This window comes from Pelmatolapia mariae, linkage group LG12 (genome assembly GCF_036321145.2).
Source record: "Pelmatolapia mariae isolate MD_Pm_ZW linkage group LG12, Pm_UMD_F_2, whole genome shotgun sequence".
Lineage (NCBI taxonomy): Eukaryota > Metazoa > Chordata > Actinopteri > Cichliformes > Cichlidae > Pelmatolapia > Pelmatolapia mariae.
In genome coordinates this window covers 9,135,570-9,152,375 of record NC_086237.1, presented here as the reverse complement: position 1 = coordinate 9,152,375, position 16,806 = coordinate 9,135,570, and the positions used below count along the sequence as shown (strand labels likewise).

Here is a 16,806-nt window from a genome sequence, read left to right as displayed (position 1 = left end):
TTGCGCAACAAATCATTGAATTTCACTGACATTCCTCTGTCGTTACATCATTGCTACTCTCCTTTTTGTGCACACCCCCCTTAACTTTAAAATCATGGAAAATGATCATTATGTTCTGCAGTAGCACTTACTCAGGTTCAGCTAGCTGATGCATGCCCACAGTAGAGGTTCATGTCAGCTCTTTTTTTAAGCCTACTGTATCCACACACATGAATTAGCACAACATTTCTTGAATGCTGTGATGGAATCAGCAGAGATGCTAATCATGTCGCAATGATGTATTGGACTGTTACTGAGGCTATAATCTTGCCAAGACCCGAGTCACACAGACCTAGTGACTGATTGGTGACTGCCTGGCAACCTGGTTGCTAGGGGGGGAAATGTATTTCCTTAAAAGCTGCAAGTAGCTGCTGTGCAGGAATCATGCAGGAATAAAGACAAGTCAGTGTCCCCCTGGTAACCAGCTAGGGAAAAATTTGTGTTCTTTAACTGGTTGGCAACCAATTGGGAAATATAGGGTGCTGGAGGTTTGCATGCTTTCAGTATATGGAAGCAGTATATGTAAGAGGAATAAAGAAGAGGCATATGGTGCTGCAGCAAAAGTTGGTACAGAACATCCCAATTGTCTGTTAACATTCAGCAACTACTTGTGGTTGTGAAACTGTGAATAGTGTGATGCAAACAACAAACAGAGACCATTTGCCTTCAAAGCAAAAGTTTCAGCTTTTTTAAATGATCTGGTTTCAGCAGTGAGGAATAACTTTAACCAGCAAGCTCCAACAACCACTCACCAACGTCCGCAGAGGATGCCTAACTTGCATGGAAAAACATTTTTGATCTTTTGAAGCAGTTTCTAATTTATCAGACTTGATTGGTGATCCTTTAAATGCAGTCTTTTGGTCTTGTGACCATAAAAATTAATGCTGAGGCTTTTTCCCTGTTCCCTATCATACACCTAAAATAACTAGCTTCTTGAAGAGTTTAGTCCAGACTGGCCGGGCTATAGCAGTGCCACTGACATTAAAGTGATCCGTTTTTGTGTAAAGTGTTTGCTGCCCTTAAAGAAAGAGAAGAAAGACGTCTGTTTCAAGCAACGTTAGAACTGTGTCTCTGTCTGCCTCCCCCTCATCACTGCAGGCTTGTTTTGGACAGTAAAGGTTAGCAGCTAACGAGGGAGACTAGAGTGAAGGCACAGCAGCATTTTGAACTTTTAAAGAGCCTTAAAAAAGTTAGAAATGAACTCTGTAAGAAAGATCTTCTGTATCTACTGTTCCGGCTTCATGTAGTTTACCAGCTACTGTGAACATGAAACTGGAAATTTCACAGCAATGTGACATGTATTTCAAATCATATTTTATTTCACAATGAAATCTGCTTCTAGAAGGGCAGACCTGGGCATTGTGCGCGTGACTTCAGTGGGGTCTTAAACAGTCTTCAACTAAACTCCGCTTACTGTTTTTTGCGATTTTGTGGGAAATCACAAGTCAGCTGGCTGCTATTAATTTTAAAGTGACTGCTATTTTTCTATATTACGTATTTCTGTGAATGGAGCTTCACTGCAAATGCACTGGAACCCACGTTTATGACAGATGTGAGTTTATAGCCTCAAAAGACATGAGATCACATTAAAAAAGAGTAACTCATGTGGACGTCTGAGTATTTATTTACTGACGTCAGAGGTAAAGCTGTCCACTTTAAAGCTGTGTTTAAGGTTTACAGTTTGAATTGAGGAATACAAAAACTTGACAGATCCAGAGCTGGAACAGACATCTGAACCTTTGCTGGCAAAGCAGAAAAAGCAACAAGGACCTTTGACCACGTTATACACATCGAAAGATGAAGCTGCCAAGAGTAGCTTTGTGATTTCACAAATTCACAAAAACAACTATAACTCATTCTCTGATGGAGAGATTGTCAAAGAGTGTTTGATGGACTCTGCTGCACTAATACGCCCTGAGAAAAAAAACTTTTGGAATATGCCCCCCTCCAGGTGAACCATAATAAGATGGATCAAGGACAGTTTGGGAAAGTTGGATACTAAAGCGGACAATTTTGACTTTTTCTCCTTGGCTCTGTGATGTCCGTGATATAGCCCATTTCAGCCGATGGTTGTCCAAGTCAGGCAAAATGTTGAACTTTTGAAATGATGCAAGATAAAGTAAACCTGGAACTGAAAATTGGTACTTTTGCATTGTTTTAAACACCAAGAGGTGTTGTTTAAATCAGTATAACTGCTGGACCTGTATTCTTCTCTCAAAAAGGAGAACTCACATCCACATAAGGAGACATGATCCAGAAGATGTTGGTTCTCTCGGATCTACTTTCATATGTGAACAAGCATTCTCAGTGATGAAGTTTAACAAACCCACATTAAGAGCCTGTCTCAGTGATGGCCACATGTATTTCCACCTCAGGCATCAAATCTGACTTGAGTCCCGGTGTTCCAACCCAAATAGATTTCTTCCATTGTTCTTCAGTCTGCATGCCAAAGTATCCTTGGGCAAGATGCTGTGATCTTAAGCAAAGTATTAAGATACTATCCTTCACACTCTCCAATGTGTTTATTAGAGTGTGAATGTTCTCACTTGTTTGTACTTGTATGAATGGGTGTGTAAGAGTAAATGAGGTGTGTTGTATAAAATGCTTTGAGTGCTCAAGTAGAGTAGAAAAGTGCAGCAGTATACTAGAAGCAGTCTATTTGCTTTGTACAAAGTCTGAAGTCTTTAACTTTTGCAAAAACATGCACAGTTGTTTCTGGCACTGCTGATTAAATATTGGTAAAATGTTGACATTTTTAGGTAGAGATAGGATTAATAGAGTTCTTATCTTGACAGAAATTCTTGTGCCTTTTCCACGGTGCAGTAAGAAGTGCAAAAAACAAATGGAAGTAGAAACAGAAACACTGTGTGTAGAGTTACAGAGAGCACAAACTTAACGGAAATAAAAAAAAAAAGCTCAACCACTAAACAGCTACTGAAAAGAGATAAGATAAGAACAAAAGTATAAAACATAAGCATAAATCTTAATATCATTATATACAGTAATTGAAAAAGGCAGGAAGTAGCACAGTGTGGGTTAAATTTTTCAAATGTCAGAAAAGGGAGGATTTATACTTTCCCTGTTTCCCAACATCCACTCTCATTATTAGTAGTTTGTAAAGAAATATAGGTACTAATGAACAGACCTGCATTCAGCTAATTCGTCCCAGTTTCTCATGTTGCCCACCCCTGTTCAAGGGACAGCAGACCATTACAAGGTATTTTATAACGGTCATTGCTGCAAATCTTTGATTTGTTTATTGTTAGCTGACTGTGCATTTACACATTATTTAAGGCGAATTTTTAAGAAATGGCAAGAAGAACCCGTATCCGTGCTACTCTACACAGTACTCTGAGAAATCCATCGTGGCCTGTCATAAAATGCTGAGTTCAATCCTGTGATTCACCGTCAGTGTTTGTCGTCTTTTGTTAGTTTCTTTGCATTTTGTCCTGTCGGGCTGTGTCTACTTTTATTTGTCTTTGTTGTGACTTCTTCTCTTATTTTGATAACTGTAGACCTTTTGCTGTTTTTACTTCCTGTCCTTGTCTGTTTCCCTCCACTGCAGTGATGACTACCCTGCCCTGATTGTTTTCACCTCTGTTAATTAGCTCCATCTGTTCCCAATTATTCCCCCTCCCTCTCCCCCAGGTTGCCTGTTTGTTTTCCTTTTGGCTCCCAGGTTTACATTTAAGTGATGTTTTCCTTTGCAGATGACGTCATCTTTTATTTAAACATTTCAAAAACTGAATGCAAATACAGTGCATGTAATATGTTGATGAAAATGACCAAGACAAAAATTTTACATGGTCATTCCAACTGCTCTTACATTTTATAGTTGTGTTTTTAATACAAAAACACCAATTTAGGCCTGCATGACTGGGGCTAAGGTGATTAATTTCACAGTGACTGCCAGCAACCACCAGCAACTGCTCACACCTGAGTAGAAAACACTGAATTTCCCCTAGCCACCAGAAGCTGCCAAGTAAACTTAGGACAAAAAATAAGAAAATTTGTGTTTGGTTGATTATTTCTTTGTTGTAACAACGCTTCTTGCCAAGAAATCTGATACTGTTGGAAAGCCAGCTTATTTCCCTCAAATAGTGCCAGACCTGAGTATGTGGGTTGCATCAATGAAAAACTTGCAACATTATCTCTGCCACTGCTAAACAGCTTATTCTGCTATTGGCTCTTGTTTGGTGCTGTTTATTGGATTGGATGATTGAAGTCTGAAGACACAAGACATACTGGCAGTTTAATCATTTATTAATTTAATAATTTACCAAAAAGGAGCCTCAGCAGAGTTCAGAAGAACCCTGGTCACGAGCTTGATCACACACGGGAGGGAGGGACTTCTGGCACATGCCAAATCAAACCAATCAATTGCACATAATAAAACAGTTAAACCTTGGCCAATAAGCTCAGTAAATTCTTTTTGTTTATTTTCCCTGTATATCAGGTTAATTCAACTTAGTTTCATCTTGTGGTTCTGAAACCACTGTTTTAGGACCCTGGTTTAGAGAATCCACTAAAAAACAATAGTTACCTATATGGGCCCCAAAATTAATCGTTTAAAATCCTAATATTAAACCCATTTGGGTCATTGAATCCCCTTTATTTGACTCGTAGAAAATCAGCATACTGAGTGCTAACTGTAAATTAATAGAACTAAAGAGTGTCTCGGTGCAGTAAACACAACCATCTGCTTTTCCATGTACCTAGAATGAAAAGTTCGACCCTTTAAGAATAAATTACCACCGCAAGTGATTACCACTGAACAGAGTTTGCTTTATATTTCATTCTCAGCTTCTGCCAAAGGAAAGGAAAACTAAAGCTTGTTGCCATGCCAATACAGTACAATGCCTTTGTGTCTCACTGAGCAGGGAGTCCAGCTGGGGGCAGTGTTTCACTGCTGCTGTGTGGTTCTTCACAAGAGACACAACAGCAAGCAGCACAAAAAAAACTGCAACGATTGGTCACATCAGGCTCAGTTCAAAGCTGCCCAACTTGGAGAGGAAAGCTTATCTGGATAATTTAGAAATCCCAAAGGACTCTTAGATAGCAGCATCTCATGAATCATGCACTTAACAGGAGATCATAGCTGACACCAGCTAAGGCCAAGCAAAGACAACAACTGGGCCGAGGAAATAAGAGTGCAGCGTATCATCAAAAATGCATATTTGTGTTTGGGAGAAGAAAAAAATCAGGTAATAAGTAAGTGATCAGAGTGACAGAAATGTTGGAGGCTCACTGGATTTCACGCTGTTTATGTTTCAAAAGTAGAGTGGATGTAGAGGTCAGAGTGTGTATGAAGTTCCACAGCATCCCACAGTCAGTTACACCACGTGCCATACAGTTAAACAATCAGCCATCTCTCTTGATGCTCAGGGAGCATGAGGAACCTGAAGCTACATTCAGCAGCTTATCAACACCCACAGGAGTCTTATCACTGTCATCAGCAGTGTTGGTCAAGTTACTTGAAAAAAAGTAATCAGTAACTAATTACTGATTACTTCCCCCCAAAAGTAATCCTGTTACTTTACTGATTACTTATTTTCAAAAGTAATTAGTTACTTAGTTACTTTTTAAAAAAATGATTTACAATCTGAATAGGTAATAAAGCAATAGATCTTTCAGCCCAGTTCTACTTTCTGCATAATCCATCATATAAAATGTAATCAAATGGAAAAAGTCTCTTTTTAAAATTTGTTTTATTAGTTTTAATCTTTTAACTTTATGCATCAAGCAAACATTAAATTATATGCAACATTCTCTGACTGGAAGAAATTTGTTTAACATTTAAACCTATTTTCTGCACATTCCAGCATATAAAATAAAATAGGTTTTTGTGTTTACACTCACTCTTTCAAATAGATGCAAGTAAAACACAGCAGAAAATAAATAAAATCAAAGACTCAGTGGTCCTGTTGCTCTATTTTCACCTGTATAGCAGGAGTGGGGCAGGCGGAGGTTTGCCCTGGTGCAGGTGTGCTGCAGCAGTCAGTGGAAGAATCCATGAGTTTCTCTGTGAATTGCCCATTCCGTGGCAGCGTACTTGGTGCTTGCTCGGAAGTTTAGGGGTTTTTACGCTGTAAAAAGAAGTTTTCTTCCCACGCAGTGAACAGCGGACGCTAATGTTTTTGTCACTTTTTACGGAATTAAACTCAAAGTAAGGTCAGTACTTCCACGCTTTAAACGCTGCACAGTCATGTGCTCTCCCGCACTCGATATATTATCCATTGTTGATCTGCACACAGCTGTTGCTACGAACGTCGCACTCGCTTACGTCATTGCCATGAGACACTCTCGCAAAAAAATCACGGTTTTAGTAACGCAGTAACGCAGCGTGCTTACGGGAAAGTAACAGTAATCTAATTACCTTTTTTGCAATAGTAGTCCCTTACCTTACTTGTTACTTGAAAAGTAATCGGATTACCCATCTCTGGTCATCAGCCTGTGTTCATTACAGAGGGCACACACACACACACACACACACACACACACACACACACACACACACACACACACAGATCATGCAGTCTCAAAGAGGATGCACATCATACACTCACCGATCTAAGTGGAGCTTTTGGGCTAAGAGTTGCCAGTCCTTGCCCTTGGCGTTGGCAGTGTCGAAGGTGGCACAGATCCTCTGGCGGATGGACAGGGGGATTTTGAAGGCCTTGGGCCCCGTCTGGGACGTGATGGTGCAGTCTGTCTGCATAAAAAATGGAACTGACTCCTTTTCGGTCTGGAGGAACAGAACAGAAGCAGACTAATCAGACCAGGGCCAGAGAGGATTTGCAACTCTGCAAATAGTTGAGGTTTACTGGGTCAGGACCCTTCGGACAATATTTTTACACTTTAAAAGATCAGTAAACAGACTGTAAGCCAATGAGACAAAAGTGATTGGTGTATGGGGGTACTTCTCAATCTGTGGATTCCTGTGGCCTGTGGATCAAACCATGAAAATCATCTTTTAAGCCTACATGTGGACAGTTTAAGGAGTATCAGTTTTCTGTGGCCTCATGCTCATTTTCATTTGACCATACCAAGACTTCAGATTTAATTTTTTTTTTTTTTACCAAAACAGAATAAAAGTTGCGTCCCTCCAAAAACATGGATGGAGGTGTGAAAAAATGCTGTCATAACACAGGGGGCAGTAGTGCTGCATTTGACTGCCTTTGTGAACTAAACTTGGAGAAGAAGAGGAAGAAGAGGAAGAAGACAGCACAATGACACAAGAACGCCTTACTGAGTTCACAGTCTGGTTTCTGCTCAGTGAGTGATGAGATCATAACTTGAAACATATTGCTGGATTGTGATCTATAAATAAAACATGTTAAAATCTTGCTGTGTGCTGTTTTCTTCTTTGTGTGTCCTCTGCACGTGCCCAGTGGAAGAGTTGCCTGCACTGGTTCAAATGTGGATGCAAGCCAGCATCACTAGCATAGCACACAAAGTTAGTTATCACAAAGTCGAGTCAAGATATGAGCGCCTTAACATAAAACAGCATGTGATTAATCATGAACATGGACAGTTAATATGTTTGTTTTTTTTTATCACAATACTAAAGCTTAGAGAATAGTAAAATGGCTTTAAAACACTTGGAAACCAACAGGAAGAAAAACGAGGATTCTGTAATTTTTATTTTATTGGTCAGTTTCTAAGAATCTGAGGATAGGCGTCACTGCTGCGTTTAAAGTAATTAAAACAAATTTAAATCAAGTCAAATGTAATGTGGAAGTCCCGAAAAAAATTTGAATATGTTAAAAGTGCAGTAGACAAGCCTTAACCATGAAATTACTTGTGGCAGCAGTTATGAAACCTTTGGGGAAAAAGGAGGATTGATTGCCCTGTGAGAGAGAGTTCATAAGCAACGTTCAGTTGGTATTCTTTTTAACTGGATCTTTCACAAAACCAGTTTACTCATTAGCCCAATATAGGCAAGTGATTTAAAAGGAAAGCAGTGTGCTGTTTGAGCTCTGTTACTAATATAATATCATTGAGTCCTCTCCTTCCATTTAGGTCTAACAGCATATAGTTGGAGTGACATTATATCTATGTCTTTTTACAGACTTAAGGCAATCCTGTGATAATGTAGCAAGATTTGGATGGATTGAGTATGGTTCACTCTGGTGCAAAGAAGCGGTAAAGCTGTTTTCAATGATATCCGTTCAACATGGTGGCCCCGCATTGTAAAACATGCTGCAGACCTCTGGAAACGCCTGTTTGCTGTATTTACCAAACTGAAACCACTGATGTTTTGAATTCAACACATCACACCTATAAAAGCTTTTTTTTTCTTGTTCCTGTCTGACAAACTCCACTAATCATCAAGGCAAAATTTAATCAAACCATAAAAAGTCATTGTAAATAATATTTCACATGTCTGACTGTGACTTTTATTAGTGCTGGTGGCCTTGAGGTAGGACAAGCGCATTTGTGACTGGTTGTGGAAAAAGCAGTTGGGTGAAATCAATGAGTAGCACTCTCTTCTGCCTTAACAGCGACTGTCAAGGTGCTCTTGAGTGAGTATTCCTGACTCCTAGCTGCTCCGGTGGAGCTGTTCAGCAGCTGATAGAAAGCTGCTGTTACAGCACGCAGCTCCCAGGTGTTGGTGTATGTGAACGTGAAGGCGGCTATTTGCCGGAACATGCGTCCTCTTGGATAAACAGAGGTTAAAAAACACAGAGCAAATGCACCAAACAGCTGGATCTTGTTTTTGGAAAGAAGGGAAGGAAGAGTGCCCTCCTCGCTCTATTAATACACAGCTCAAGCTCAGGAGAGCTGGTCCTGCTCCGGTGGACACACTCCAGGAAGGTTACATAAAGGTTGAGTGGAAAAAAGTGAAACACTCTCCCCACAGCTGCAGAGCCTCACCTCGGCCACAGCCGTATAGACCTGCAGAATCTGCTCATGGCCTTTGACCTGGCGCACGCTGATTTTGCAGGAGAGCTGGGCGGTGACAGGGCTGTATCTCTCCAGAGAGAAGGCACAGTGCAGGGGCTGCTGGTTGCTGCACCACACTTGGGGGAAGGAGAATTCCTGAGGAGGGAAAAGAGAGAGAATAGATCAGCGACATCACACTCACAGGTCAATATGACCTAACCCAAATTATACATTATGTTAATATAAAGCCAAGTGATATAGTGTTGTTGATGAAGTGCACAAATATAAACAGTTGTAATTTATCTCTCCTGTTTATCCAATTCAGGGTCACAAAGGAGCTGGAGCCTATTCCAGCTACCATAGGGCGAGAGGCAGGGTACACCCTGGACAGGTCGCTACTCTATTGCAGGGCTAACACATCGAGACAGACAACCATTCACACCTATGGGTAATTTAAAATCACCAGTTAACCTAACCTAATGTCTTTGGACTGTAGGAGTACCTGTATGTGTGTGTGTTATCATTCAGTCTATAAACACAACAGCTCAAAAAGTTTTGAATGAATTCTCATTAAACTTTGTAGGAGTGTAGAGTGGAGGCATGTTAACAATTCATTAAAATATGGCTTACATCCACCAAGGTCATCAAGGTCAACTCAATGATTCATTGGTCTAAAATTGACAAGAAGCCTTGTAACTTAGAAACTATGATTCTTATGTTAAGTGTGCTGTGTATTGTCAACGTGTAGAAAATACTGTATAAGATTGTAACACAACATGTCAGATTTAACCTCTCCTTCAAAGTCAATAGATTAATCCAGTGGTTCCCAAACTTTTTTTGCTAGGCCCTCCTTTGTTTTACAAGAAAAATGTTCTCGCCCCCCCACCACGCAAACACATCCTCCAACCACACACACCCATATTTTTTTTTCAAACTCCACTGTGGTTCATTTCCCACCTCAAACATTTAGTAAACAATTAAGCCAATACAAGTAAACTGCAATAAAATCTGGTAGTAATAAAATACACTACTAACTCTTTTACGCTACGTCCACACCTACACGGGTATTTTTGAAAACGCAGCTGTTTCAATGCGTTTGGGCCTTTCGTCCACACATAAACGGCGTTTCGAATCAATGAAAACGGAGATTTTTTTAAAACTCCTTTTTTGCGTTTACGTGTGGACGAGGAATACAGAGTTCATCACGCAACATCAAAGGTATGTGCCTTTTTTCACGTCACGCTGTGCGCCACGTTATTGTTTACATGAGATGAATTGCAGAATGGCAGACAAAATACTGTTAATCTGACTATCTGCAGTTTTTACACGCTTACATATACACACGCAGTTACTGTCCCTCCATTTAGAAAGGCAGAGGCGTCACAGTGTGATTATTTTACGTGTAGTTGTTTTTTCCTGTGTAATAATATTCAACATTGCTATCAATACATTTTTCAAAAAATGCCTCTCTGTGCAAAATGGGTTTAAAAACGCTGTTTGTCTGTGATTTAGACAGGGGGAACAAATCGTGGCAGGATCAGCCTGATATTATTTGTATCCCACTGTAACTTTACTGTATAAAGAGCTAACATCTCCAAAATGTCAGGAGTAGTTAGTCATTACAAGAAGTGTTTGTTAACTACAAATCAAGAATGCGGGATACTGTTTGTCCGTGATTTGGAGAGCCCAGCACGTGCTCCCGACGCAGGGAAAACCAATTCTGCAGGGGAGACCTACGGCACTTGTGCAGGTGAAGATATGCTTCACCATATTTTCTAGTATTTGGCTTGGAAGGAAGTTGGTTTGGAAACATGTTTAGCGATGCTTCATCTCCTGCTTTGCGTTTGTGTGGGCGCCCCGTCAAAAACCTGTCCATAATGTTAACAGTGTCCAAGCGTTCTTTTTTTTTTTTATCTTTTCATACCGCGCCCCCCCTGCAATGGCTCTGCGCCCCCCCCTAGGGAGTGGGCCCCACACTTTGGGAACCTCTGGATTAATCTAAAGGTCAAAGTAATAATACTGCTATATAGAACTATTTAAAACTCTGTTTCTTACTGCCATTGTTTGTACTGAGAACATATAGACATAAAGGGAATGATATATGGGGACTCTAAATATCATATTACTTTATTATGGCTTTGTTATGTACATTACAATAACAGGTTATAACAGTTAGAATACACAACAATGCATAAGTACATGTTTTTGAAAACATTAAATGAACTGTGTAAAAAAAAAATTATTTATTGCTAAAGATTTAAATGATTTACTAAACAATAAAATGGATGCAATACATAAACCATATTCATAAAAAAATAAAAAAGTATATTAAAATTGGCTTCAACAGGGTAAATAGGAAAAGCCTTTGCACTTGTTTTTACTGCACTAGAAATGTCTTAAAGTGCATAAAAACCAATGTTATTCCCTTAAAAGTAAATACTTCCCAGAGACTGAGTGGTCGTGGGATTTGTGCTTTTGGAGTGTTTCGTGTTATAAAAGATTTTTGCCATTTTACCTTTTGTTTAAGTGTATCAGCAACAGGAAATCACAGTAACCACAGCGCCACTTGCTGGTAAAGGTGAGAATGAACAGGAGATTTGTACGAGCAACAGAAAGGCAAGTTACGGAGGTTTTTGGGGACAATGGATTATAACCAATTTTATATTCGATTCTCTGATATGACTTGTGTTCAACTTTTGTCTCTGCAGCTGATTGTTTTTTTTTTTAATTTAAAAAAAAGATTTGTTGAACTACATGCATGAACAGGCGACATGAATGAATGTTGTAGTAAACAAGGTGATTCCACCACCACTGCAGAGTGCAGCTGGATTTGAAAGCTTTTGCTTGCTGAGCTCACTGTTTAGCAGGTTACCATGCACCAAAGGTGTTGTCATGCCTGCTCATGTGTGGTTTGCTTTGGTGTTATGGAGCTACCAGGGAAAGAAAAGGAGCACAGAGAAGATTCACAGCCATGTAGAGGGTTGGTATGACACTCCAGAATTAAGCATGTTGATTCAGACTTTGTGTGGTAGGAATAAACCATTATTTTTGTGTTTTCCAGAGGAACTAGATTGTATCTCAAAGTTGTGATTACATGCTGAACTGTGAAAATTAACTGTTGCTGATTTCTTGATATGTGCTAAACTGATTTGAGTACTGACTGAATTTCATTTTCTTTTCTGTTGAATCAAATGCAGATGAAGTATTTGTGAAATTCCTGAATTGTCTGTGTCAAAGGTCACGGAGTCTGAACTGCACTTTAAAAAACAAGATAAGATACTAGAACTGAATAGACTCTGAAAGCTGGAACGACAGCTACAAAGAACCTGGGTTATAATTAAACCACTACTTACTAACTTGAAAAGTTGTACTTTATCTTTTCATTCTTTAAACTGTTTTTAGGGATTTGCATGCACAATCGGAGTGCATTCTTCCACTTCTCATTTGCTCTCACAAACCTTGACTCTGGTCGGAGAGATCTGTAAAACACTTTCAGTGCCACATCGAAATGAGATGATTTGGGGCACTGTTCTATACGTGGCCACACCATCACATACACAGCCACTTACATGAGGCAGGATGAAAGGTAAGAGCGGGCTTTGAAGTTTCAGTGATTCCAGGGTTTGATGTATTTATGCATGGAAATAACAACTGTTAAAGAGACAAAGAAGTAGTCATGATAAGATTTGCAAATAGAGCCTGAATCCCAGCAGAGTTACTCTGATAACAGAAGCAGCTGTGCTGTAAGCAGTCTACTGTACGGAGGAATTAGGTGCAGACGAAGAAGTTTGCCTTTGATGTATAATTAATTTCAGTGGAGGAGGCACATCTTTGAGGAAATGTCCTTGACCTCTGTTCAACTCCATCTCGGCCATATCTGCATCTTGCAAAATGACCTGTCTGTGTGGCAGACTTAGCACATGTGGCTTTGATCTGGGCTGCCCAGTGCAGCTCACGGCAGAAGATAATGGAATCTGGAAGCATAGGCGGGCGGGCGGGGGGGTGATGGACGTAGAAAAGCTGGGATGCTCTTTAGCTGACTTGATGTATGGCTCGATGCTCTGCTATTATTCTGCACCTGCTCGGGCGAAGCAGGTTGGCGCTGTCTGCCGTCCTGAGGCCTTCATAAATAAGGCGGTGCAGAGGGTAGGTGTCTTTGAAGCGCTTTCACCCTGTATTTACATCTTTAAGTCACAGCGGTGTTACAGTGAGGACAACAGGTACACAAACAGAGGCCACTGATCTAATACAGTTTGCTCTTAATGGCCCTGAAAGCAAAGCAAACACAGAGCTATTAATCACTGCTCACATCCTTCTTCATGGTCCATGTGTGAAAGAGAGAGAGTGGGTGACTGTAAGCCACTTTACAGCAGAAGTCACACTAAAAGAGCAGTTTAAAAGACAAAATGGTGCAGAAAGACCAAAAACAAACGTAATTGGAACGTTATAGAGCCTAAATTAATAATTTTCTGCTGTGAGTGTCTTGTTATATATGGGGGCATAGCTTAAAGAGGGCCTTGGGTTTGCACCAACCCTCTGAGGGCCCATCAAAATTGTGCTGTCATGTCAGCGCAACCATATCACAGTACTGTCAGTAGCTTCCCCATTTTCCAAGGGTTCCCCACAACACATAGATCCACATGTTTGATTTGGCACTGATTTTTATACCAAGTTTTCAGTCCTGACCCTATCCTCCCATTAATTATTTTTATCTTTTGCAAGTGAATATTAACCACTTCACTATGGAGCATAAGTTGTTAATGCATTATCATATCATGGTTTACCCTCCTTTCTGAATCTAATAATGACTAATTAAAAAATAACAACATGAACCTTACTTTTAATATGACATTATCAAGATCAAGATTGTTTTTCCCATGGACTTTTCTTTTTTATTCCCTCTGTTCGCCATCAAAAAGAATACAGAGTTCAGGCACTTCCATTTGGACTGTCAGCACTGTGGGTGGACCTTAAGGGTCCAGGGACATAATAAAAGGCAGCTGTGCCTCCTCAGCTGAATTTTACCGACATCCTTTTACAACTAGGTGAAAGCCTTTAACACACATTAGCAACACTTCTCAGTAGTAACAACCAAGCTTATTATTCAGGCAGTGACAGCTTAGTGTATCTGCACCAAAACAATGCAACTAAGGACACCGACCCCACCAGGGCTCAGCAGCTGATGGTGATGTACATTTCACACAATGACTGCAGAGAGCAGGTCATCTACTAATTGAAAGGTTGGTCGTTCGATCCCTGGATGTAGGGAAACGTGCTTGTATGAATGGGGGAATGAGACATGTTGTGTAAAGTGCTTTGAGTAAAGAATCAGTCCATTCACCATTTACTTCACATTGGCCATGCAGGTCAAATCCAGGAACTACAAAGAGGTTGTGCAGCTAGTTTTAAAGCATGACATCACTTGAAAACTTTTTTAATTGTCTGAATTACTCTCTAAGGTCACAAAGATGTAAAAATATGCTTTACCTAGGACTGATGTATGTATTATAGATCAGAACACCTAAACTGATTAGACAAGAAAGAGATTAGCTCAGCTGCAGCCTAAGCCAGGCTGAACACAAAGAAAACTTAACAGGCTGTTCACATAAACCAAAATTTGAAAAGTTTGTTTGGACCTGACTGGCAAAATGTCAAAAGGACTGCAGGATGTCTTCAGTTCACTATGATTTATAAATGAAAGCATTTTATATTCAGATGTTTTTTACTTACAAAATAGGAAAATTATACAAATCCATTATGTCTAATGGATTCCATACTCAGAGAAATAGATGAAAATGATTATACAGTAGAATTATTTCCCCTATAATAATATCTCTCTAAAATAAATGAGCTCACACTGAAACCCAAATGGCAACCAATAAAAAGCAGAACATCACAATCATTTAATAACATTTAAAAATGCAGCCTTGACAGCTTATGGGGAGGTAAGAAAATAATAAACCTAATCATTATTTCACTAAAATTGTGCAATGTATTATTGTGTATAAATATTACTGGAGTAATGAGTCAGTTGTTTGCTTTTGTTTATAACAAAAAAAAGAAAGATTCCCTTTTTTAATCATAAAAAAGTTTATTTTGATTAATTTGAACTATTTTGTGGCGAAAGTAACAGTCAATATGAATTTCTATGTTCCCTTATATTTAAATGTAGATGTATTTTTACATGACAGTCATATCGAAATGTGTTTACAAATGTTCATTTTTATTAGTTTTAATTTTTATTTGGACCAAATATCAGTCTGATCCTGGATGGCCATGAGCCGATTATAGATGATTTGTCAGCTCATTGACTGTTGTCTACTACACCTAACACCTATGTAGGGTCCTCTTTATTTTCATTCTAGTAGACCATTTTTTGTTTCAAAAATCTGTTTTATTGTTTTGTTCAGTTGTTTTTTCTATAATGTAGAAAAGAACCTTTTTATTTTTTTAATTACCTTCAAGTTAGAACAGCAGAGCTGTGACACCAAAAGTGAAGCAGCTGACGGTACCAAAAACTGGAGTGTGCAAACTGATACTGTCTTTGTGAGTAAAAGTGGGTAACCAATAAGTATAAAGAAATATTCTATACAAAAAGAAAAGAGAAGCTAATTCTGACAGCTAAGTAACAATTACTTGTTGCTGCCTGAAGTAATGTCAAGTAGTGAGAAATGCTGCTTGTGTTAAAACATTTTTTAAAAAGAAACAACAAAATTGAAATAATATTCACAGATAATATTTAAGTAATCTCAAAAGGCGATTTAAATTTACACACACAAAATGTCATAATGTCATCTACATAAAAATTCTTTTTCATAACGTCAGCTTAAAAAATTTAAACAGTCAGCAGCAAATAGAGGCTATAATATGGACCTCGTATATACTGTTGATCTTAATTAAATGTTAAGTGCTAATGTTACTAACGTTAATGAAAAGTGAACGACAATAAAGTTCTCTCAATAAGCATCTTACAACGTGGTTACCAGATTCAACAGTACAGTAATTAAAGCCAACTAGATAATCCCTAAAATTCATTAACAGGAAAAACAGGTATAAACACATCTGAGCGCTCCTCACACTGCTGCTTAATAAATCAACCCTGGGAGGAGCAGAATTTGCAGAAACACCGCACTAATTAGCTCGAGGGAACAAACGCACTATCTTGCAAATTACCACTTACATACAGTATATGTTTTCAGTTCATGTTTTGTCACTTCCTGCTGTGGTTACCTGACATGTAGTAAAGGGTTTGATGCTCCATAGAAACTGGGGAACATCCTGGATGGACACCTGCAGGCTGAAGGTGTTCGCTCGGAAAGGCAACATCTTTGGCTCCTCGAGGAGCTGACCGCCTCTGGTCTTCTCTGCAGCCACCACTCCCTGAGGTGGAAAGGAAAGGGAAGAACAGCAGGACAGGCAGAAGATGAGAGAAAAAAGCAGGTTGGAAAGGTCATAACCCAGAAAAATGGAAAGGGAGGTCAGGGGATGAAAGTAAAGGAAGGTAAAGCAAAGATTAAAAGAAAGGATAGAAAATGACAAAGGCAGAAAGGAAAGCAAAGGTAAAGATGAGAGGTAAAAAGAAAAGGAAAGGAAATGAAAAAAGAAAGCACAAGAGAAGAAAAGAAATATATGGAAAGGAATGAGAAAAGGAAGACGAGAGCATGGAGGGAGGAAAGTGAGAGTCAGAAAAACACAAGAAAAAGATGAGAAGAAAAAGAATCAGAAATGAGATTACTGCTAGAGAAAAATCAAGAACACAGCAGTGTCCTCCTTACTTTTTGAATGTACACTACCTTTGCATATCAGCAGAAACACCTGTTGCTAATCCTTTCCTCTGTCACATCCGCTAATTGACTCATCTCAAATATTAGCACAGAGGCA

General features: G+C 39.2%; 1 protein-coding gene across 4 annotated transcripts in view; it reads right to left on the bottom strand.

The window, feature by feature from the left end:
* Nucleotides 1-16,806, bottom strand: part of unc5db (unc-5 netrin receptor Db) — a 276,359-nt gene that overhangs the window by 3,227 nt on the left and 256,326 nt on the right. For all 4 annotated transcript variants that reach the window (XR_010095284.1, XM_063489657.1, XM_063489659.1 and 1 more), the window contains 3 exons: nt 16,156-16,305; nt 8,917-9,081; nt 6,606-6,784 (listed from right to left, as the gene is read on the bottom strand). Coding sequence is in view for 3 of the 4 variants with exons in the window: in XM_063489657.1 (XP_063345727.1) it covers nt 6,606-6,784; nt 8,917-9,081; nt 16,156-16,305 (494 nt within the window). In the remaining variant the exon portion in view is untranslated. The remainder of the gene's footprint in view (nt 1-6,605; nt 6,785-8,916; nt 9,082-16,155; nt 16,306-16,806) is intronic.